This window comes from Pleuronectes platessa, chromosome 3 (genome assembly GCF_947347685.1).
Source record: "Pleuronectes platessa chromosome 3, fPlePla1.1, whole genome shotgun sequence".
NCBI lineage: Eukaryota > Metazoa > Chordata > Actinopteri > Pleuronectiformes > Pleuronectidae > Pleuronectes > Pleuronectes platessa.
In genome coordinates this window covers 6,471,782-6,496,650 of record NC_070628.1, presented here as the reverse complement: position 1 = coordinate 6,496,650, position 24,869 = coordinate 6,471,782, and the positions used below count along the sequence as shown (strand labels likewise).

General features: G+C 41.3%; 1 protein-coding gene across 2 annotated transcripts in view; it reads right to left on the bottom strand.

Moving 5' to 3' along the window:
* mad1l1 (mitotic arrest deficient 1 like 1) overlaps nt 1-24,869 on the bottom strand; it is a 54,552-nt gene that overhangs the window by 5,319 nt on the left and 24,364 nt on the right. For both annotated transcript variants that reach the window (XM_053419411.1, XM_053419412.1), the window contains exons 16-17: nt 19,006-19,237; nt 13,662-13,855 (exon numbers count right to left, since the gene is read on the bottom strand). In XM_053419411.1, coding sequence (XP_053275386.1) covers nt 13,662-13,855; nt 19,006-19,237 — 426 coding nt within the window. The remainder of the gene's footprint in view (nt 1-13,661; nt 13,856-19,005; nt 19,238-24,869) is intronic.

Below are 24,869 nucleotides of genomic sequence, written 5' to 3'. Positions count from 1 at the left end.
GTGACCTCATCCAACCGAGGAGCTGCATGCTGCCTGAATAACAACCACACATCTCCCCCGATGCAGACAGGGTCAGAGAGAAGGTGCACACCCACGGCCTGAGACAGTTAAGACAGTAACACATGTAAGACGAAAGAGAAACAAATGATAGAGGCCTTTGTTTCCCTGCAAACATAAAGATAAGAGACAACTCTCCAGCGTGAAGCCTTTCTTCCTGACCTTGAAACAAGCTTTCCCTCTACATTTGTTTTTTGTAGTCTACATGGGTAGATCGTCAACAAGCGAGTCCAAATTCTGAAGCCATTTTTTTTAAGTGAATGGAAATGGAGACGCTATTTTTAAAGAGTTGATGGGCAACTAGTTGAAATTGACAGGTTGAGGAAGTTGGGAAACTCTGAGGAGTGGGCTGATGTGTTTTTGGTTTGATCACAGACTGTTAATAAAGATGGACGACATCATTTCTCTATAGGCAGTTAAAATGGCTTTAATGGCTTGCCCAGGCTGGCAGTTCTACTTTTAGTTGACAGCAACCACACATTTCAAACCCATGAACCTCATCAAACACTTGAAGGTTGGTACCATAAAAGAAACTGATGAGTTTTTAAAAAAGGTAGCTCGCACTAAGGCAGAGAGAGAGAGAGAGAGAGAGAGAGAGCTGGACCATTTAGCAACTCAATCACCACTCAGTCAGTTGACGGTAGCAGAGACATTGAAAAGGCAGCAACACTCCAGCAAGGACATGAACCCACACTATTCTACTAGGACGTAAATATCTCACCTCTTATGAAGAAAGACATCTGAGCGCCAACTAGTTTTTTTCAATGCCAGAATATATTTCTTCTATTGAAGAATGGCACAAGTGTAACCAAATACACCCAAATTTCCTTGAGTCAATAAAATATTCCTTAAAATCAAATTAGTGATTGACACGTTTATGAGCAATCGTGATCGGCTCCATAACATCCGACCGTGGTTCCTTTAAAGCCTTGATCAGACGTCTGCACTCACAAGACAGGCTAATAATTATTCAATAGAAACTTCTCTCTAAGTTTATTTTCTCCTTGCAGAGTCTCTCCTGACAGCCGAGCTTAATGAAAGCTTTACTGTCCTGAGGGACACGACATGCTGCTCTGCACATGTCTTCTGCAGCTGCACTGTGTGTTGATATGACCGATGGCTCTATGTTGAGGTGGTGACATGCAGTTCACAGATCAGTTGACCTCGGTCTCTGCTCTCCACCACTAATGAAGAGCCCTTTCTTCTCTGTCTTGTTCTCCCCAATCACTGCTGCATAGATTTCTATCCAACTCATCTCAGTGCAGTGACAGAGGGGAATTGGAAAAATATAAAAATAATTCAATTCTCATTTTACACCTTTGCCTCAAACCAGATTCCACCTTTACCCCCCCCTCTGCTCCCGCCAACCCATGCATACATTAATTATTAACACACTCAAATCACTGTCCCACCAATAGCAGCATCATAAACAATAAACAATTTCATGAGACGGTAGAGCTGCTGATTGGTGGGGGTGAAAAAAAAGCAGAAGGCACATTAATTGAATAATCAGAAATATGCAGATGAATAGCTTTCAATTTAAATGCAGATTTTGGCATTTTTCTGCGGCTGGGAGGAGGAAGTCAGAACGAGAGAGCGAGGGAGAGGGAGGCAGGAACACGGAGGAGAGCTTCTCCAAAGAATAAATCAACAGCTATTCCATCCATATTTATATTCTAATGAGCTTTTTGTTGTTCATGTGTCTTAGGGATAAGTAACTAATGACTGAATACTGTAGGTCTGCCACAGTGGGACAATCAGCACCTTACGGAACAACTGTGATCGCCCTGATTCTCACTTGCATAAATACATAAAACATTGAATTAGTTACAGTTGTGAGATTAAGACTCCTTCATATACACACACAAAAACTTTCTACACTGTTGTGAACTTTTTCTGAAGAGTTTGAACAATTATACAATTGGCATAAATGACGTGAAATAATTCAATGATGAAATTAAACTAGAACGCAGGAGGTTATGATCCCCGTCCTTCCATTAGTTTGTCGATTGGTGGGTTTCCTTCTTTAAATGATCGTCTGTCGGATTAGGCAAAAAATACTGAACATATTGCGGCGAAATTTATGTGAACAGATGGGACAAGATCTCCACCACAGACAACAACATAAGTCCCTTTGATCAGTCCCCTTAATATTGATTTAGGGGGATAATATGCATTATTCCCTGGGCAATTGGTGAAAATACCTAAAATATGAAAAACAAACTTGCAACGTTCAAGCAAGTGGATGGATTCCAGTTTGTCTGGATCAGTGCCAAAATGTAATGGGTTCTGTTTTGGCCGACATTTCATTCTTCCAACAAGTTTCGTGGAAAACAGCTCATCTGTGTAATCCGGCTGTAAATCCAACCAACCAACCAATGGACGAGGGCGACTACCTTCCTGTTCGGAGAAATAACTGTTAAATCCAATGTTCCTTTTTAACAGTTTTTTCATCAAATGTTCTTTTTTCACTGAGAGGAAAATTCTACATATGCAGGCATACTCTGCCCCGGGCCCTTTGACAGGTGACTGACAGGTCATTAAACAGCTAGCTAGACTTGAGATGAGCAAGATGTAATGACCCCTGTGTAGTATTAAACAAAGCCTGGAACTTACAGAAGAAGGACAGAATATTTCCCCATTAAAACTCCAAGCAAGGAAGAGAAGAGGTATTTCTATGCAGTGTGAATTTCAGCCAGAACCCAGAACTGAACATTATATGCAGTATGCATGTCTCAGACAGGACTGAAAACCAAACAGATTGGGCTGGTGAACAAGATCAAGTCGGCGGAATTTTAAGAAGCCAAGCAACAGGCGAGTTCTTTCCCAAATAAACTGAACTGGCAGTGACAACGTGTTTGTTAATTCATTGTTGCAGATTTGGCGAGACGTGTAATGCTGCAAGTTGGCTTCACAAAACTAATACATCCCCCTCTTTGCCTCACACACACACACACAAAAAACACACACACACACACACACAATCCTGCGCAGACTTCGCTTGGTCACTCTTTCATTCATTTTCTAAATGTAACACAAACTTGTCCTATAGTTCTCAGGTGAACTGACCTTCTATCGACATTTAACTTAAGGGAACTTAAAACAGTTAGGTTTAACATGTCGAGGCTAATCTGGTCTTTATGGTCCAAGGTAATTAAAAGCTCCCCCGGTTCATTTAAAAACAGTTTATGAGAACAGCAATTAAGTGTTAACGTCACAGTGCAAACGATGATGTAGGTGAGGTCTATAATTAATCATGTTTATATTGAAAGCTCAATTTGAAAGAGTGAAATGTACAAATAGCGGCAGAGACAATTTTTAATTACAAGTTTACTTTATTAACAATGGCTTAATAAGGTTGCATTAGGGGGGGCATACTAATTTGAGGGCAGCCGAGAGTTGTATGGTTTTGTTAGTATGGTCAGTTGTTATGAGGACAGTTGTCATTAGAGTTGACAAAGTTGAAGATCGCAGAAAAAATATTGTTTACAACTTGTTAACTAGAGATATGAACTTTTTCCCGTGAGACAAGTTGATATTTATTTAGACATTTCTAAAAAACCCGACTGCATCGATGTACACACAGAAAATTAATTTCCATCATAACCCTGACCCATAACTAGGGACGTCACCTGCCAGCTCTCTATTTGTCCTGCATGCACCTTAGAGCCTTTACCAGGTTTTATACTGTTATTTTCATTACTTCTTTTTATTATCATTTGTTCAAGTAATTTGATGATTTTATCGTACTTCTGCATTCACCAAGTAAAACAAATCCTTGATCCACATTTGTAAAACCAAGAACTTAACCGATAATGTGCACTTTAAACTATTTCACCTTAAAAGGAAACAACAGAGTGTAGCTCACTTATCGTGTTCCCAGAGATAAATACTAAGAAGACCTCTAAAGAACATTGAGACTTATCCGGGGACTCCGAATCGATTCGAGAGATCAGGGCTGATAGCGAGCCCTATCTGTCAGTACACACCCCCAACAGACCCCTCATCTGGATGTAATATGCCAGTATTATTGTTAAACACCAAACTCAACTTGTCAATAGCAAAACATTGGACTGACGGTGCCGAGTATCAAATGAACTTGAAGACAACACTACTGGTCTACTTCTCAGGAATATCCATGACCTCAGGTGGACGTGCGAGCGGTTCTGATATGCATCATGATACCATGGAGACAACAGGCATATGTTCTCAGCATCGACCAGAGGAGTTAGTGATGCCGACAAGTGCAGACGGACACACACGCACACGTACACACGCACACACACAAACACACGCACACACGCACACACGGCCTCAGGGCGAGCGGGACAGGAAACTGTCAGGAGACATCACACTCAACATCCTCTTCTTTCTCTGGGACTTCGACTGCAAGATTTCTCTCCCAAGCTTTAAGTACACAAAGTCATATCCAGTTAATTTATTCACTCTTGTATTCCCAGCAGCCCTTGTGCTTGCTGTTTATTAGTGCTTCGCTCGTGTTTATCTTCGTAGCTATCAGCGATATATCAGCGAGGGTTTTGTTTCACTCAGTGAGCAAAGTGAAATTCAGTCCCATCCAGCCTCGTTGCCTTTCCAAAAATATTTCAAAACACCCACTCGAGGATCCTCTTTTGTTTCACATTCATTTTATCGCTCTCAACTCTGACTTCTGCTCACAAGCTCATGCAGGTGGGGTGTAAGGAGGGGATCTTAATAGTATCTCAGTATTAATAAAAGACCGGTTTTGTCCGGGGAAATGTACGAGACAAATATCCATCCACAATCTCACAAGCAATAGTTCAGCAATATCTAGATTTTTCTATAATTGCGTTGTCCTGGTGTCTGAATAATGACCTTGTCTAATCAGACTTGGCTAAAAATAGGTGAGCCAGCGTGCTACAGCCAGAGAAGGATCTTCCCAGAATGACAAGTGTTAGCCCATTATTCCTGAATGAAGCCCGACACATAACTGTGGTAAATAAAAACCCAGAAATAGGCCGTACATGTTGAATGGAAATTGAAGGGGGCATTTTCAAAGTGGTACTATGAATCTTTTTCATTTAACCAACATGCCAACATTTTGAATCCTGATTAAGGGCTTTTCACTGAGTATCACACAAGTGTTACTATAAAGTTATGATTCGATTTCATTGGAGATTCTTTATGAATTACGCAACTGAGAGATGCTGGCTATTTCAATTTTTTTTCTTCAGATAATTCAGTTGCCGACATCTTTACAAGCAAATTAAAACTCTGGTTGTCTATGTGGCTTGTTGTTATCGATGGGTCAGTGCCTCTAAGGATGAATATGCGCTCCATCGAGAGTAAGCCCTTATGTTAATTGGATTTCCCATTTCTAACAAAATCTATGGCTCTCATTGAACTGTGCACTTAAGTTTTTACCACTTCTAAATTGCAGATAACTAAATTAGTTCTAATAATTTTTATTTCACTTTTAATCGTGCCTCATCATTGTCTTATCAGCTTTTATGTCTGAATTCAGTGACTCGTTTCATCCTACATCATAAGGTTTAGCAGGTTAATTATGGCATGTGATTTCAATATGTGTTTAATGTTATCCAGCGTGTGTCTGGTCCAAGATACATAGTTCACAAATATCAACTCTAAAGAGAGCTGCTGCTTACTGATCATAAATGTTTTTCTTCAACCTCTCTTTCAACATAGATCCTCGGCTCAGTCAACATTTAAAAAGCTCTCGCGTATTAAATCACATCACTGCTGAAACATTTTCTGCAGCTTTTGAACCGAGGCCAGAGTTGAACTCTCATCCACACGCAGACCGTTTAGTTCAGTCGTTTCCCTCACACTGCTCCTCTGTTTGGAACGAAGAGGCTCATATTAAAAAGGCGATATACTCCATCTGTTAACTCATGCCACTGGTTAAATGAATCTATTTGTTGTTTCCGCTGTGAATGTCAGAGGCCAGACTGTGGGAATCCACTGAGCTTTAGGTTCGCCGACTTTATTAAAGAGACCTTTTAACTGAGCGAAACAACATGGAAAAAGTTTAAAGGGCTTCTTATTTTTCCAATTTTATTTCCACTAGAAATCACAAACCCAAAGTCCTGTGTGACTTTAATAACACAGACAAACCTTGCCGGCAGTGATCTGCCTGATTTGTTGAATTAGCACTGCAGTATTTCCCATCATTCTTTGTTAATAAGATCAGCAGTGTTAATGCCAGTGTGGCCCCCTTCCTACTCATCCAAATTCGCCAACAACTCTCAGGCCATTTCCAAACAAGCCAGGACCTAACTGAGCTGGTGGGCAGAATACAATCTTCCTCTTTATCTAGATCTGAGCTGAAAAATGCTCAAGTCTAAAGGTCCATGCCTTTCTCTTCTATAAACAACTCCCTGCAATTTGATGGGTCTCACCTTATTTGTATTATGCAGCTGTTCAGCGTCTTCTGAAAACAAGCAAACCCTGATCCAAATATCTACAGGCCCAAATCCAGGCTGCATTTTTTTTTTTTTTTTTTTTTTTTTAAAAAAGGTCCTTGCCAAACAGCTCACTGCTGTGTTGACTACACACAACAATTCAGATACATTCCAGGCAGGTTTCCGTCTGAGGCACTCCACCAAAACTGCTCTTCTCAGAGTCTCCAATGACATAATGACGTGTTCTGATGGGGGTAAGCGTTCCACTTTGGTGCTGCTGGATCTTAGCGCTGCTTTATTTAATTTTTTTACACTGTCGATCACAGAATCACGACTGAAAGGCTTGCACAGTGGGAGGGTTTCTGAAGAAGTGCCCTGGACTGGGTTTCCTCCCATCTCTCGCAGAGGAGTTTTGTCTTTGTTACTGCAGCTCTTTCCTGTGGTGTACCTCAGGGTTCTGTCTTGGGTCCTCTCTTATTTGCTTGATATGTGCCTACCATTGGTATCATTATAACAAAATCAGAGGTTAATCCTTTTGATTTTAAGTTGATGACATTCAGCTGTACGTCTTTCAAACCTTGACAACACCTATATAAACCGGTTTTGTCACAACTTGAGCTGGAGATTATTATTGGTACTTCTGTTCATTCCTAGCTGGACTATTGTAATTCCTTTTTCACTCGTCTTGTCAAATCATGTCCGAACCATGTACAAATGATCCAGAGCGCTGCTGCAGGGCAGATTCATTGGTTTGTTACACCAATTTCAAAATACTTCACATTGGTTTCCCAAAAGGTTGTGGTACTACCTTCCTATCCCTGTATGGGGACAGTGCCTTTGCAGTACTAGCCCAACTAATTATGGAACTCTCTGCCATTCGACCATTAGTGAGCAGAAGCTCTAAAAAAAAAAAAAATATGATGATAATTGTTTATTTTCTAACATTTATCTTGTGTCTTATGATTTATAGCTCTTGTGTTTATTGTATGTTTGTATTTTAAGGTTTTGCTTTCTTGATGTCATTGCACCTACTATTTGGAATATGTGTAATACAGGAAGCACAATTGTTTTTGTCGATGAAAGAAGCCCGATGCTACCACAGCCCTGATGATAAACATCAGCTGTATTGATATTTTCACACCTTGCTGAGTGCTAGTCAGTAGTGTTGTTCTGGACAATTAATGTGCTGTAACTGCCAGTCTCAATAAAATGAGCTCCCATTCTACTTTACTTAACAATCAATTAAAAAAAAAAGTTACACAAGAAAATGCAACACCTTTTTCAGTCCTTATCATTTTAAGTGCCCGCCTTGCCTGCTACAAATACCACTGTCAACATTCTAATGACTTCAGATCTGATTGGTTGGAAAAAGAGAGAGGCAAAGATAACAGCCTTATCAGGGTGAGAAAAAGTGACACCAGACAGCTTCCTGGCCACTGGCCCAGCTCGGCTCCCGACTGCTACCATGGCTCGGGTTGTACTGTCTCTGAAGCCACCAGCTGAAGAGTTGTGCTCCACAGTTATTTTAAAATCAGGCTGCAACAGACATACAACTTAACAATTCAAGCAGTAATGGCTCACAATCTGTCTTACACATACACACATGCTCACAGGCTAACACACATTTGTGTGGCGTTAATCATTCCCAAGAGGCTGATGAAACTGAGACAGGTCATTTATTGTTGGCAGTGTTCATATACTGTACCTAATTAACTGCCCTTGTCTCCTCCCAATCTCACACATAGAAACAAATGATTTTTGCTTTTTGTACACGCTATGTGTGCGCTGTGCACGCGTCACCTACCCTCCAACCATTTCTATATACATTCTATCCTTTCCCTCCATCTCTCCCTGGTGAGAGCGTTGACAGTTAATTGTGAGTATATTTTAATGAGCTGGCCCAGAGACTATCTTCTCCCATCATTAGTAAAGGAAGACAGGGTACCAGTGTCAAGAAAGCGAAGGAAGCTAAAGGAGGGATGGAAGGAAGGAAGGAGAGAAAAAGAGAAGGAGAAGAAAAGTGACTCAATCAGGACCGTGAGGAAGCTTTTAGTGACTGCTGGGGAGAGCAGAGCTCTGTGCCTCTGTTTGTTTATTTGTTAATGAGCTAATCAATACTAGAGGTGTGTAAACCCAGCGGTGGATCTGCTTCTGCTTACAGAGACACACAACTCCTAACACTAAACTTGCTCTACTGAAGTTTAAAGTTAGAATCACACACACACACACACACACACACACACACACACACACACACACACACACACACACACACACACACACACACACACACACACACACACACACACACACACACACACACACACACACACTAAACCAAGCTCTCAATTCAAATCTGTTTAATTTAAACTACTGCACGTTTCAAAAAGATCACCTTTCTAAAACCTTAGATGAAATTAAAAGATACAAATAAACAAAACGTTATTTCTTGATTTGTGGCAAAGAAATTAGTGTTCATTTAAAAATATTGCAAACAACATCTCTATACTGTCAGTGTGCCTTTTTGGACTTTGTGTTTAACTGAATGTTTAAATGAGCAAATGTTAATATTTACAAATGCAAGCAGCTCCTCCCTCTCCTTGAAACTTCTGGAAGAAAAATGTTGAAATAGCAGCGAAGGTGTTTATCTCGCTGATTAGCAGAGACTCATAAATACGTAATCACTGATGCTAATCAGCCTTCTCACCTAGGGGTGAGCTAAAAATATAAATTACACACATGCCTGGCTTCACCTAAACACACAAACAGTGGCTGTGTTTCCCCCCATCAAAATAATTCTGGCATGACAGTCCTTTTTAACATAACATTGCATTAATCCATTATTAATTGAGAAACACCATTTCTCCACATAGACTCGCTATGACTAAGCAGCTTTTACACTGCACTGGTTCTTGTTTGCGAAACTATAAAAAGAACCACACAGTTAGAGTCGACTCTGACACGCACAACTTTTGATCTCCCACTACTCAAAGATTGGCTGTTCACAGAAACACACAGTTGAGCCTCTGACTCGCTTCTAGAACACTGATCAAAAACAGACAGCATGGCATTGCCAATTTAACGAGATTCCTTTTGACTTTAAAGTGAAAAAACGAATTTAGTAGGCTATGTTTTTTTTAATAATAAATGATGTGGAGGTGTATGTCTCCATTAACCAGAAGACAAACTTTATGCAGCAATAAAAGAGACAGTCTATATATTCGCCATACGGTCATTTAGATGCCTGGAAACATTCAAACACTTATTGTCAGAAGATTATGTCACATCTATATCAGTGGGATTTGTTTGGTTGTCTGTCTGCTGTGTGATAATGTACATTGCTGTGTTTTTCTAAATGTTAAGGGTTAGATAGCAGGTGCAATTCCCCAACTACAGAGATTCATCCACTAATGACCATTAATGTCCCAGTACGTCACTGTGGGCCGATGCCAAAACACAATGTTTTAAGCTTGTGAGATGGTTTTTCAACTCTATGGTAATTTCAGATTATGTGTGTTAACTTCCATTACAGATGTTTTACATACATTATGTACTACTGATATCACCAGATTAAAGACATGTTGAAAAGCGAGTGTGAATATAGATGAAGAAATCGTGTAAAGGACAGTGTGACATAATGAATGCATGAGGAAAAGAGAGAGCAGGTTAAACCGCTTACACCGTGGGAGGGGGATTTGGGAGCCTCTGCTAGAAGGGGGACATTAGCGGGATTATCTGGCAACCCTGTTGCTGAGGTGAATAGCATTAGAATCCTGTTTGTAAAGACGTCTATGCTTCCTGTCCACAATCCCTCATTTCCTCTCCACTTACTCCTGCCTCATCCTACAATTAGTCCACTTTATATTCTCCTAACGCAGATTACACCCACACACATGCCCAAAGATACATGTATATTGAATGCGTGTTCAAGTATTCCTCTTAAGTGTAGTGGTTCTGTGTGTGTGTGTGCATGTGGACGGGGTAAGTGTCAAATTCCATTAGTAGTACAGGCCTCCCTGCTCCCATAGGCCACCAGGCGTGTGTGTCATACACACTCAGACAGTGGAGAACACCCTGAATACTAATACAAGAGGTGTTAGCATCTTTGTTGTGCGTGAATGTGTGTGTGTGTGTGTCTTTTTACATTTGTATGCATGTGCACCCAGCGGAGTGGGGGGTGAGGGGTGGGAGGTGCTGTGTGGTGTGACGGAGAGTGTTAAGATTGGAGTATGTGTGCAGTTATGCGCACTCTATGGGTGTTACGACTGTGTGTGTCTGTGTGTGTGTGCATGTGTGTGTGTGTTGCATGGACGCAGTCTGAGGTTAATAAATATTGACAGTGAATTATCTCTTCTGGCAGGGCAGCAGTTGGTTCGATGGAGCAGATTGGACACACCAGCAAGAGAAGGATACATGTGTGCTTTCTCTCATGTGATTCATTATTCCACCAGCATTCAAGTGAGCCCTTGAGCAAAGGGAGGACCAGTTGCAATTGTCTACTACCTGACTAAATATCAGCCAGTTCGCCCTCAAGGTGTCTATTATCTTGCCAGTATAGATTCCTCCCTGGTTTCTTTCCTTGCCTGAGGCCCACTATCCTAACACAGCACAGCAAAAACATGGTGATCAGCTACCGCGACGCACTCTCTCTCTCTCTCTCTGCGATGTGAGTGCGTCGCAGTGAGGGCGAGATAAATAACAAGAAGCAGATGAAGGGAGAGATAGCGAGGCAGAACGGGGATGGAGAGACAAAGAGGTGAGTGCAAAGGGAGCACAACAGGATGCTTTCACTGTAAAGCTACTTAAGAGAAGGATTTGCTCAACAGCTAAGGGACAGAAGTGCGGTTTTTATTTAGCCCATTAAATGAGTGTATAGGGAGTGGTGATCGATTAATGCAGCCCAACCCTGTGACATTGCCCAGTCATCACTCCCTGCCTCTGTCTCTCTCGTTTGCACACACACACACACATTTATATAAACACGTACAGACTGAATCTATTTCTTCACACATTCAATACACGCAGCAGGGAAGAGTCTCTGTCGGCCCAGTGTTGTTCTCACTGCATGGTCGGGCTGGGCACAGAGCTGTAACGTTGCCTAACGGTACATAAACATGATCGTGGGAGGGGGACAGTAAAAAAAAGGGGATGGGGGGGGGTGGGAAGAAAAACACCCTGCAAGGTCAAATTTGCCCTTCCTGAAGCATTTGTGTGAGAGCTCAGGGAGGCAGCACTCACACGGATGCTGCAGCCTGTAGCAGCTCTGAAGTTTACAGTGTTCTCTCTTTGAAATTCTGTGTTTGTGATCAGTGGGTATCTGCTCACAGAAACACACACACACACACACACACCCAGCCAGTGGCTCACAGCTACCTGCAACCTGACAGCTGATCCCATTGAGAATGTAGGTGGAGGTGTATGTAAAGCTGGGACTACAGTGAATTCATTCCAGGAGCCTGGACATCCTGCATTTCCGTTGACACCAGTGTTAATTTTGGCAGCTATTTTTGATTTAGTCTTAGTCTTAGTCTTTTGACGAAAATGCATATTAGTTTTAGTCACCTTTTAGTCATTTTAATCCTTCTTAGTTTTAGTCTAGTTTTAGTCGACGAAAACAAATTCCATTTTAGTCTAGTTTTAGTCACATTTAATAGCCACATTAAACTCCTTTTCTATAAAAACATATAGCTGCAGCCTAATAGCTTAAAAATATGTATTTAATTTTAAATGTGAAAACAAAAAGGGAGAGCAGGTCAGACTGGAGCCGGACACAGAAACTTCAGCTCTGTACAAACCAACTTCAGCTTCTGCTCTGATGAAGAAGCTGAAGCGCTGATCTCTGAGCAGCTGAGACCATAGAAACTCTGGTTTTCACTGTTTCCATAGTTAAGAAGCAGTCAGTCACTGAGAGGCTGCTCCACGAGAACGCGCTCTGCTTTCACTGTGTCTCTCTGAGCGAGTTCGCGAGGCGGGGGGCGGAGCTACGGACCGGAGCCCTATCTGGGGCGCACACACACACATACACAGACACACACAGACACACTCACTCGCCCGCTCCTGATACTTCATGACGGCCTGATACGATGATGTTTTAAAAATTATTGTGACTTAGTCAACCACCAACATTTTCGTCTCGTCTCGTCTCGTCAACGAAAATTAAAATAGATTTCGTCATAGTTTTTATTTTCAAAGATTCGTTTTCGTTACGTCTTCGTCTCGTCTTCGTCATGGAAAAAAGGTCGTTAACGAATATATTTCGTCATAGTCTTCGTCAACGAAATTAACACTGGTTGACACTGATGTATATTTGACCGACTTGTCTTGAGGAAGGACGGGGACATATTGAACTTTATTGACCAGCTCCTGCAGAGCGGGTGTGTGCTTCTACCTTCAGAACATGAACGGTTTCCACCAATTAGACAAAAACAATCTAACTCGCCTCATCTATATGGCAAATTATAAGCTGAATTTGCACAAATGATGCCATGAGCACACATTTGTTTGCCCACTGGACTTTATCTCATTATGCAAGATCCATAACCATCAGTATTTCAGTGTTTATGTCCCTGTCTACTGTTGGGTATTTGTTTTTTACGTATTTATGATGGTTTACTCAAGATTTGTTTAATTTCATATTACAAAGAAAATAAAAACATAGCATTATGTCCTCCCCCGAACCACAAACGCACCAGACCTGTGGCATCAAATTTAAGAAAGTAATATTACACGACTGCCAGAGAGGAGAATCATAAATATAATGATCTGCTTCCATCTTTTCAACAATTGTCAGCTAGGGCTGCAGAGTTGCACAGAACTTCAGAACAGACCCTTGAGGAGAGAACGGTATCTTCTCTTGAATTGCACAACCTCTGAGATTCAATGTGAATACTTGAGGGGAGAGGACATTTCCATCTGATTAGAAAGGGTTGCCTGGTCAACAAAGTCCAAAAGGCCAGCATGATGCACTTATGATTGTTTATTAATAACGCTATGAGAGTGGACGGATCCAATTGTTCTTTTATTTAGGTTTGTATGTATTTATAAGATTTCCTGAGATTGGATCGTAATTTTGACTGAAAAATGCCCTAGAGTTTAACACATGCTTAATTCGATGTCTTTAAACACACACAAATTAAAAATATGATCTGGTCAAAAAGTGTATTTGTGTCCACAATTCTCACTCCTACTTAAAAGTAAACGCACCTTTTTGAAGAGCAGAGAGTCGTCCATGTGCTCTGAATACACTGAGGCGAGTCTGTACTGGTTCTCAGTGGTGATATCGATCTGGTAGCCGGTCAGGACGTAGCAGACCGTGCGGAACTCCTGGATCTTTCTCTGGAACACCTCCTTCAGCCTCTGGTTCCTGAGCTCCGAGCTCTCCATCTGCTTACGTAAATCTGCCACACAAACAGAGGTGGGACGAATAGTGTCAGTCAAGATTTGTATTATCAAATGCACAACAATAACATTAAGCAGTCGCTGGCAGTGAAATGCTTGAGTCACAGGCTCTCTTCTAGGAATGATCAAGTTATTACAACCTATAAAATAAAAATAGTATAAAATAGAATGAAATAGAATATCAAAATTTAAAATAGAAATAAAGTATATATATCTAAATATATATAAAAACAGCTGAAGAGAAAATAAAACAACAATAGTGCATTTATGTGCAATATGCAAATATGTCACGGTGCTGGTCTGGTGGAATTATTGCAGTTCAGAGGAGATTTTCACACACCGAATGTGAAAGTTGGGTTTTATTTTTTACAGCACTCTTAATGTTAATGTACATATGTGTAAATTAATACTCGCATTATGTGCAAGATTCTGCTACATGTGTAAGATTTCTCCAGGGAGCTCCACATGTACACATTGACCCCTCTGAGCGCATTCAGCAGGGCTGGACGACTCTATATCAACTATCCACTCCCTGCAGCACTCCATCTGCTCACTCAGGGCCACAAAACACCATAATGCTCAGAGTGGAGTGGTGACTAAAGCTGTCAGCCACGGATTCTCGCTGGGAGCAGAGAGAGCCAGGATGGGGCTCGACTTCATTTGTTGAAAATCAATTTGCGATAATTACTTTAATTTGAAGGCCCCCGATTTTGAGGAGACAGGGAAATGAGTTTGTCCGTGAACAAAAATAGTCATTATGGAGGGAATTATTTACAATGTTATCACTGCGGCAAGTGTTAAAAAGGGAAACACATGCCTGTGCAACTGTGCATGAACATGATGTATCCTCGGAAATGCTGAAATGAACAACAGCAAAACGGCAAATGATTCCATAATGTTCCTGTTCACACTGTGACTCTTCAAACAACCTTCGATTAAAGTAATTCTCCTGGTTATTTCATTTTATGATCTCTAAATTGTTTGTTCTTTTTGCTCAGATTTTCAGTTTTTATTTTTCAAGGCACTGTGTGTTTTGCAAGGTTGAAGGTTTGTTTGTGTGCAACTGGAACATTTGACCAAAGTTTCTGAGAGCTGCAGCAAATGTTTATCTCCACAGAGAAGGGTAAGCTGTTGTTCCAGAACGTTTCCTGTTGTTTTTCAAAAGGTCTCTGACCAGAACAATGTCCTGCGTTCTTCATATTCTAAAAGCAAACTCCAGAAAACCTACGAACCCAGTGTTCCAGACTTGGCTGTCATCAAAAGTAATTTACAGGATTTCAATCAAAACCCTGGTGCTTACATCGGAGACTTTTAACACCAGGATAAAGAAAGGAGGACAGACTTAGTCTCAATCAACAATTGTCCTCAGTGTTGTTTCTGCATGTAAACCACTTTAAATGTGGCCTTTTCCCCATCATTTGAAAAACTGTTTGACCAGGGCTGATATCAGGCTGTCTTAAAACTCCTGAAAAGCTTTTTACATTGATTAAAAGTCATTTCAGTGGCTCAAACACATCTCTAGTTGGATAAAAACTATACTTAAACCAGTGACATCTCCATTACATTGTTCCATTACACACACACACACCTTTCATATACCTGTCAGAGCAGTTGATTGTGACATTCGGTGGTGCATGTTCATAGGACAGGCTTCTAGCCCTGCAATGATTGATTATTATTTCAAATCATCCCTCTTCTTTTCATACTTCCGAGCCCATTATATTTGTGTCTGTCAATATGAAACAAATAGATGGCTCCAAAGTCTGTCAGGGCATCTGCCTGCGAGTCTCCTGGGTAACCGGGCTCTTCTGGAGTGTCAGTCAACGATGATAAATACTGTTTCAAGACCTCGGAATTGTGGACAAACTGTCACTTGATGACAGCTATCAAGCTGCCCTGATAGAGGCTGTTAATTCTCACGTGACAGCAGGAACAAAGGGGCCAAGGAGCGTTATTGCCTTTACCATCACCAACAAGAACCTGTCCGACTATGCTAATGTGTGTGTGTTGCTCTGCTAAATCAAAGTACAGGGTTAGAAGACTTTTAAACCACTGTCAAGTTTTGAGAAAGTCAACGACTTCTGACTTTTGCCCTTAATTGGTCTCTACGGGTCTGAGTACTGTCTCTTGAAAGCTGTCAGGAACATTCCACTGCTGAGGGAGCGTCTTATTTTTAGATGTTTGCCTTTTCTCTCTGCAACTTCAGCTGCTCCTCAAGTTTGTATTTGTATCCGATAAGAAATACAATATTATAGCAATAATTGCACCATTCTATTACATTATCTATGCAGCTTGTTCTTTGAATGTGAAGCAAATCCCATTTGACACAGAGAGAAAGATGGAACCCATCCTGAACAGGTCGCCATGTAGGGACAACATAGGAAAACAACAACCTTTTACACTCATTCACACATGAAGGCAAATTAGAGGCCTCAAATGTGTTGGAACAATTGGAGGGAGTTGGAAAAAAATCTGGTTCAACCCCAGAACTGTCGGAGGAAAAAGTGCTAACCACTGTACCACTGTAGCGCAGGCCATATTGGTTGTGATGTCATTAAATATAAAGTAAAACTACAGAAATAAAAAAATGTCATCAGCATTTCGATGCTCTTTATCCCGTCTACCCAGGAAACTCAACACATGTGTAATGCCGATTTCTATTCAATCTTGAAAGGGAGAAAGGACAATTATTCCTCAGAAGAAAAATATCAGAAACACACTTATTTAAATTGAATTTAAGATTATCAAACTCAACGTGAGTTCTCAGTTGCCATTAGAAAGGCTGAGACCACAACCCTCTTCACACTCTGCATCTTGAATAGCTGCGAGGCCATCGCTGTGGCCAGATCTTATCAGATGTATAAATCTGCCAAGGTACAATTTAAACTGCCTCTAAGATAGTTTCCTGTAGAGCAGCTCCAGGACCACATTTTGCCACGATGAGACACACACAGACACACAAGGTGAAAACAATACCAGCCAACAACGTCACAACTGGTAATAAGAACTTGAATGAATAAGTAAAGTGTTTTCGCATCTGGAAAAAAGAAATCTCTAAGAAATGAAGATGAAAAGAGAGATTGGTTATAGGAGTGAAAGTAGGGGTGGAGAATAACCTGGGAAGATTATTCCGTGAGTGATATGGTTTACTTCCTGGCTCCATCATGAATACTGACAAAAATGTTTTACTGAAATGAAATGGAGCCCTGGAGCAGGGAGACAGGTGAATTGAATGTTCAACCTCAATATGTTCAGTAATGTTTTCACTTCTCACTGCAGACGAACCCTCAGGATGCTTCCAACAAGGAGCCAAAAAAAGAAAAGAGAAAAACGACTTAATTCACAAAATGCAGTCATGAGTAAAGCTTGGAATAAGACGTCATAACAACAGCTAAATCCACTGGATTAATTTAACTTGAAAGTATAATGGAAGGATTTTTATTCTGGTGTAAAATTAAACTATATTCTAAGACTAATTCCTGTCATTCCACCATAATTAAATTGCTGTTGTATTGGCTTAACGTTTTCATGAAACTGTAAAATATTCTTACATCACAGCTTGAACTATATTTCAAATGTTTTGCTGAATTTGAGGAGTGTGTGACTTGTGAAATTAAATGTTTAAAACTAAATCTTCTACTTGCACTTAATGTTCCATTTGACATTTCTCTGGATGAAAAATCTAGTGTCATAATCACAAAGACTCAATTACCCACAATGTCATTCCATATATTTAGTTCTTCTTTTCCAGAAAGGATAATATTCAAAAGATGTATTTCAGAAATGTAACGTTTCACACAAATGTTATGGAGAGGTTCGCCAATTAGGAACAGTGGGGTTGATAATTAATTTAGTCAAATACAGTACATGAAGTAAAACCTTTCTACACAAACTATCTGTGAGATATTAGAACCATCCTGTGTTATTCATCTGTGATACTTTTCCAGTCATTCCACTTATTTGGCCCTGGTCTGAGGATAAGAACAGATATCACACATTAGGTCTGAATTATCTGCTGCAGCTTAGATTGTGCAGAGCGGAAAAAGAAACTTAATCATTTCACCTGAAAAAGACAGATAAACTGAAAGAGAAATGGGTCAGAAGCTCACTGGCAAAACTTAAACGCTGGGTAAGATGACAGAGAGAAGACAAGAGTGGAAGGAGGTGAAGAAGTGAAAATTAAGCACAGGAGCCGGAAGACATGTGAGAGACTGGTTAGAGAGATAGAGGGAGTGAGTCAGACTGAGACAGAGGAAGAGAGCGTGCACCGTGGTCCTCGGGAAGACAAATTAGCCGACAGATTCCCAGCACCGAACTGCCCTGAACTCCAATTAAATATTTAACCCTGTCATAACCACACGTCCACCCTCTAACTGTCTGTCGTATAATCACATCTAAGAGGTGAAACACCTTGTGGCCTTAAATACCAATGAAGCTATGTTCTATGTTTAGGAACCCAGCCACCAGAGGGAGTTGGTTTCATTCCTAATATACATTTAAAAACATGCATTTAAATACAATTACTCCTTTAAAGAAAACTTTGATTATCTTCTAACCTGACATGAACAGCTTTGGTAGATCACAGGTATAATTATTAGATATCCTATCAAATCAGATGTAAAAACAGCAAGAATTAAGCTTGTTCTCACTTTGTGTTGGTTGAGATTTATGGCCTCCACAAAGGAGGTTATGTTTTCACCCCTGTTCCCACCCCTGTTTGTTTGTCAACAGGATTAAGCAAAAACTACTGATCCTTTCCTTATCTTTGCGAGAATGAGGTTAAGATTTTCCCCAATTTCCCATGAAGTAGTGCACCTAACAGACACATCAATGCACCTGATATCTATGATTTCGTGCCATTTGCTGCAGCTTGATTGAATTTAAGGGACCGTTGGGCCTAGTCGGAGGAATATGTGCTCTACCGAGTGCCGTTCTAGTTTCTCTTGTAATATCTGCTCTGCAGTTAAACTCATCCGCAGCCCCTTTGTTCAGCTCCATTAAAAATAAATTTAACAGTAATATAAATGCTACGGACGATGGAAAACTCAATGCCACTATCCAACCCTGCTTCATTCATCATGAAGCCATTACAGGTTAAATGTACCAGTTTAGTATGAGGGAGCATGTCGGTGCGTGTTGTAACTCTTACCCAGCACCTCCTTCGATGGCGGTAAACTGAGGCCGATGCTGCTGCCGTGCAACCGGGAGTCGTCCTGAGAGTGGGCCAAGGCGCCTCCCTCCTGCAGCGAGCGCACAAGTTCCCTGAGGTGTGTCACTTCCTCCTGAAGAGCCTCCACTTCCTGCTGGCGTTGCTGCTTGGCCACAGCAGTGGGGTTCATCGTGAGGTGAAGAACTCTGGTTTTGACAGGATCGTAGTCTCCCTGAGACAAAAAGAGATAGAAAGACAAATACCGTTCGTCCATTAGTTGTACAGGTTTGAGTTCATGCACTCAAAATACAATCTTCTTGTCCAAACTCTAATTATAATAAAGCAAACTTGTGAAAGAATATAATAATAGTGTGGGCTTTTATCAAGCAGTCTAAAAGTCTGGCTTCAACCAAAAGCTCTTAAGTAATCATGCTTCAAAACGGAGTCAAATTATGTGTTCAAACCAGCATTAGCTGACGTAAGGCAGGTTGACAAATGCCTGTGAGAACTCGGAATGGTTTAGTGTGTGAGTGTTACCGATTACAACAGACATTTCACAAGAAAAGTTTTGGTTTAATAGCGTAAATCGGTGAAGCACAGCCTCGCAATTAAATCCAGATGGTGCCACAGTCATCAGACAAAGTTTGCAAGTTAAAGTTATTAGCTTCCCTCTTCTGCTTCAGAAAAGTAACTTCATTTTAAACTTCTACAGATATTTATTTAGTGTCACCTCCGACTGCTCTGCTTTACATCGCCTGCCAAGATCGACTCTACAGAGGCGACAGGATAAAACAGTGAAGCTATAAGCGTCAGGCTGCCAACTTGCTTTATTTCCCAGAATGCTCTTTGCGGTGACAAACTGTACGCGGCACATGAAGCACATCTGATCTTGTTCTTCAATGTGAATAGAACTGTCAGAATAAGACGTGTGACTCTTTGCCAGCTAGCGTCAACATTTCCATTTAATATGAAGCATGGATTCATTTCCTGTTGTCTCTGAAACTTGGAAACACGATGTACAATGCTTTATCATGCAAGCGATAAAAGAGTTTTACCAAATGTTTCATGAGCTCAGAAGTTCAACATATTTTATAAAAACTGTCACAGTGACATACAGAAGGGTTTAATAAACGTTTCATGGTATATTGATGCCATATATTGAGACCAATGTGATTTAACTGTGGGAGTGTATCAATCAAACAGACTAATACAACATTACATAACATATAAGAAGTGGGAAATACAGATGTTAGCAATACTGAATTGGAAGCTAATACCAAAGGAAAAATGAGACGGAGGTTTCCAGGAAACATGATTTGCTTCTTTTTGTGATTTTGTTTTCTTCTGAGTCTATAAGGTCCGGGTAAATCTGAGCCCATCTTGGCTTAATACCAATATAAGAAGCTGAACACAGACTGGAACACGAATACACACACACAGCTACCCGAGCTCTTGATTACTGGCTAAATTAGATTCCATATGCCCCCGAGCGGTGGTTGCAAAATATAAACTACAGACGTGGGGGAGAGCAAGCAGCAGTCAGGGAGAGAGGGGGATACGGGAGATGGGAAATGTGAAGGACACAGAACAGAACAAAGTGAAAAACACAGGGTGGATGGCTGTCGTTGCCTTCAGGGTAGGGAAACGCCTCACACGCTTATAAATAATGCTTTGTATAATTTAAAAAGGGAACAGAGGGATTGAGCTTTCCAAAAATGAGGAGCAGAGAACGTGTGTATATTTATATCAAACCATTTCAACTGGACCGCACACACACACACACACACGTCACAGCCAAATGAAATCCAGAGTTATTTTTTCTCGCAGCATATACAATCTTTTTGAAGTTCAGCATCTGAGTTTATTCAAGGATGCGTCAGGATGTGTGTTTTGATCAGCGGCGAGAGAAAGTGGAAGGGAGAGCCAGATATTGTGAGACAGATATGTAGATTGGAGCTGTAAACCCTGGCACAGACACAGAGTAGAGTCCTCAAAACGCAGCCAATAGCTACGTTCTGTCAAGAAGTGGAAACTCTCTCAAACAAGCGTCCGAGAAATTTGGTCAGGCTAATGAAAATGATCATTATTTGGCAGAGGGATTCATATTTCACTTGTGGGAAAGCCTGGCCTGAGCCAAGGGGCAACGCTTTAATCGACTGCTCAGCCACTAAAACAAAAAGGAGATTTATATCTATCTGGACTCCGAGCACATCGCTTTCAGAGCGAGCCAAGAAATGGCATAATCATTTATTAATTGATGAAGCGTCATCATGACCCGAGCTGAAAGAAGAATGTGGAATAAGGCCTTCCTGTACATCCAATTCACTTTCCCAGTAGAAAACCACAGACTACAAATAAGTGAATTGATTAGAAAACACAAAATTGAAAGATTCACACGGGGGGATGATCAATTGCAAGATGGAGGAAGTCTAATTACCTCCAACGGCACCTTTACCGTAAGTCATTTGAGAAAGTGCTGCATTATATAGTGATAAATCATAACTTGGTTCCCTGCTGCATCAACAGCCAAATGCCAACTTTCAAAGTGGATGTAAGCAAACTGCTTATTAGAGTGTTTCAGCTGGCCTATTTCAGAATGTGTGTACATTAACATGCATATACAGCCCATTCTTCCACAGTATTTACAGTGAAGGGAGGTTGGAGTGCCATTCCAAGTGCCTGAGGCCACATATCTCTTATTCATAGAACAACAATAAAAACACGTCTCATACCAAGGAGCAGTCTGTTTTGAAAGAAAAGAGCAAGAGACAGGAAAAGAGAACCACAGAGCAAGAGATCAAGAGGATGAGAGAGGCAGAGAGAGAGAGGGAGAGTATATTAAAAGGAGGGCCGATCGAAAATCCAGGCAACAACATCTGCCTTTAACATCGCTGAACAAATCGCACTCAAACATCCACCTCTGTACTCGACACAGCACAGACCACAGGGGACACATGAGTCACTGATGGAGCAGGTGACAAAGTAATGGTGAGTGAGTGTGCATGAGCGTTAGAGCAGAGGGGCACCAACCAAAAGTAACGGAAAACCACACACACACACACACACACACACTAACACACACCCTTAAACTACTGACCTGATAAAGCGAGGTTGACTGGAGACACAGAGGAGACACTGGAGCGGCAAACCTCTTTCACTGAGTCATATTATCAAAAAAACTGAATGGTGCTAATTTCTTTAATGGCTTTTAAAGCCTCGCTGTTTTAAAAATAAATTGTCTATCACAGCTGCATTTACAGGGTCAGTTCAAATTACAATTACATGACACTTGTTCTTTTCTTGAGGTCAAATAACGTTCTCTTCTACTGCTGAGCCAGTCTTAAATAATGACAAGAAAGGTGCATGTGCAGATAAGATAGTGTCAAGTTGACCTTTGAAATTTTGGAAATAAAATGTCATCACTATTTATCCCATTTAATCCAATTAGACATTTGTCGGAAAATGTCATAATTAGCACATAAGTTCTTGAAGAATAGCCGATATTGACCTTGACCATCTAATCTAACAGCGTCCCATTAATTACTCATTTGTCCTGCCAGGGTCTCATCATGAAACTCTCACATAGAATGACTCCAACTCTTTTAGTGGAATCGCTTCATTGTAGAAGTGTGTAGACTTCTGCCAAACTTATTCCTCTCACACTCTCTCCATCAGCAGCACCAGGAGGAATTCCACCACGTCTGTAAGTTGTCAGAACATAACATTTTAAAAGTTAGACCATCCCTGGAGGCATCAAGACCCAGTCAGTTTCATATGTAGCTGTGTGCGTTCCCGAGGGGGGGGGGGGGGGGGGGGGCGTGCAGCTCTGGGCGGGCAGGCAGATGTAGGTTTGTACCTGTCACTCATGCTCAGTTGTGCGTGAGAGCAAACTGCGTGCTCTGCACCAGCTCCATTAACATGTGAACGAATCAACTGTGGCCTTACCGATAGGAAAAGTGCATCAAGCAATGCAGTGCAAGAAAGAACATATTAGTCACTTACTTGTGTGATGTTAAGTTTTTAACAATCATAAGTAGAAATGCTACAGAGGCCTTTTTGGATATGGGCTGGCTATGAGAGACACAGCCGTTGTTTAGCAGAAGCTTTACCCCTCGTCTCTAAGGCATTGAGAAACCCATGGATTTATAAGGGTAGTTAGAAACAAGTTTGTTTCCTTTTCAATATCTGCAGCTAGATGCAGCACAGTTTTCCTGACAGAGTCACATAAGCAGCCCGGGCAGGTCCCTGGTGGAAGGTAGACATAAGCCAAATGGAACCTGAAATCTCTAGATGGAGTTAGGAGTAGTAGCTGGAGTAGAGCAGCCTCCACTACACACTGAGCAATGTTGCTAATGGTCTTATCGCTGTAAGGGACCCAAGTAACTGGTGTCCTTTGCTGAAATCCTTGTTAAGCTTAAATACACGTGCAAACTGTGCTGATGTTGTTTTAAAGAGCAGAAATAAATCACAAAGATCCTCAGCTCAGCATGGGTTGATCATGTCTCGGACAAAAGCAGAAAAATGCTGCAAGGTCCCCTTCAGATTCCCTTGTGTAAAATAAACTGCCTAATGGCAAGTTGCATGAAAATATCACTAAAGCTGCTTTCAGAAAATACACTGAACTCCACAGTTCTTCCGTATCTTCTCCAGAGGAGCATGATCGAGTCCAGTTCTCTGGGTTTTACAGGCAGGACATGTCTGACGAGGGCTTATCATGTCACTGCAGCCGGCACCAAGGATTTCTTACACTACATCTTTGCTGAGCACTCTCGTGTCCTTGTCTTTGGTCCGCTGTATGAGCGATCACAAAGAGATTACTGAATCCTAAAAGGTACTAAAGGGTCTGGAGACATTTCAGTGTCTCTGTGCCTTGGGTAAAACGGAAGACAAGGGGATGCTCTCCTAACACTCCCCCTCCGTGGTTTAGGGCCAGCTGGTAGAGATGGGGGAGAGTTTTTAGACCATGTAGCATTAACTCTCTAGTAGGTTCCGCTACACAGAGCCTTGAGCCTCTGGGGTTGTTAATGGATACACAAGAGGAGGAGGAGGAGGAGGTGGTGTCCAGAGAGCATGAAGGCAGCAAGCATTCTCCATGGGACACTGAGCTCCAAGGTCTTAGCGTTGCATCTTTACACCATGGAGATGAGAGCAGTGACGAAGACTCCCACAGGAAGAAGTGGAGTGTGAAAACTGCCACCCTCCTCTCCATCAGACAGGTCAGTCGCAATGAAGATCTCACCTGTCAAAACCCCTGGAGTGACCTTCCTTGTGTTAGGGCTGGCAATTGTACTGGTTTTTGTGGTTTTACCAGCCACAGAAATGTTTTCTACATTTTGTAACCCAACAGGAAATAGCTGTAGTTTACATGTACGGACGTATAACGACTTTGAAAAGATGTAGAAGAGGAGATTTTTTTACAATGTTCACATTTTAGCAAAAACATTTTCCAGGATGAAAGAATCCATACAAAGTCTTGGAGTGGAAGCAAAAACTACTTCCATGATCATTAAAACCTGTTCCACTATAACTGTCGTAAGTAGCATTTATCTCTCAAATTGCATCTTACACTGAGCAGGCTGCACTCTACTTCATTTCGCTGATTTATTCAAATAAAAACCGAGCGGCACTGCCATCATCTCTTCTGCTCAAAACGCAGAGAGCGGTATTTCCAGGTTATTGAGAAAGTCTCCATCAAAAACAACCTTGAGGTGCCGTACCTGTAACGGAGAGGGAGAAGGGGAGGGTAGAGGATGGTGGGAAAGAAGCTCAGTTAACGGGATATAATGAAAAGTCATGGTATAGTAACCTGAGGGTGATAAAGGATTGGTTCACATAAGTTTGATCTATTTTGACACTTTTAAAAC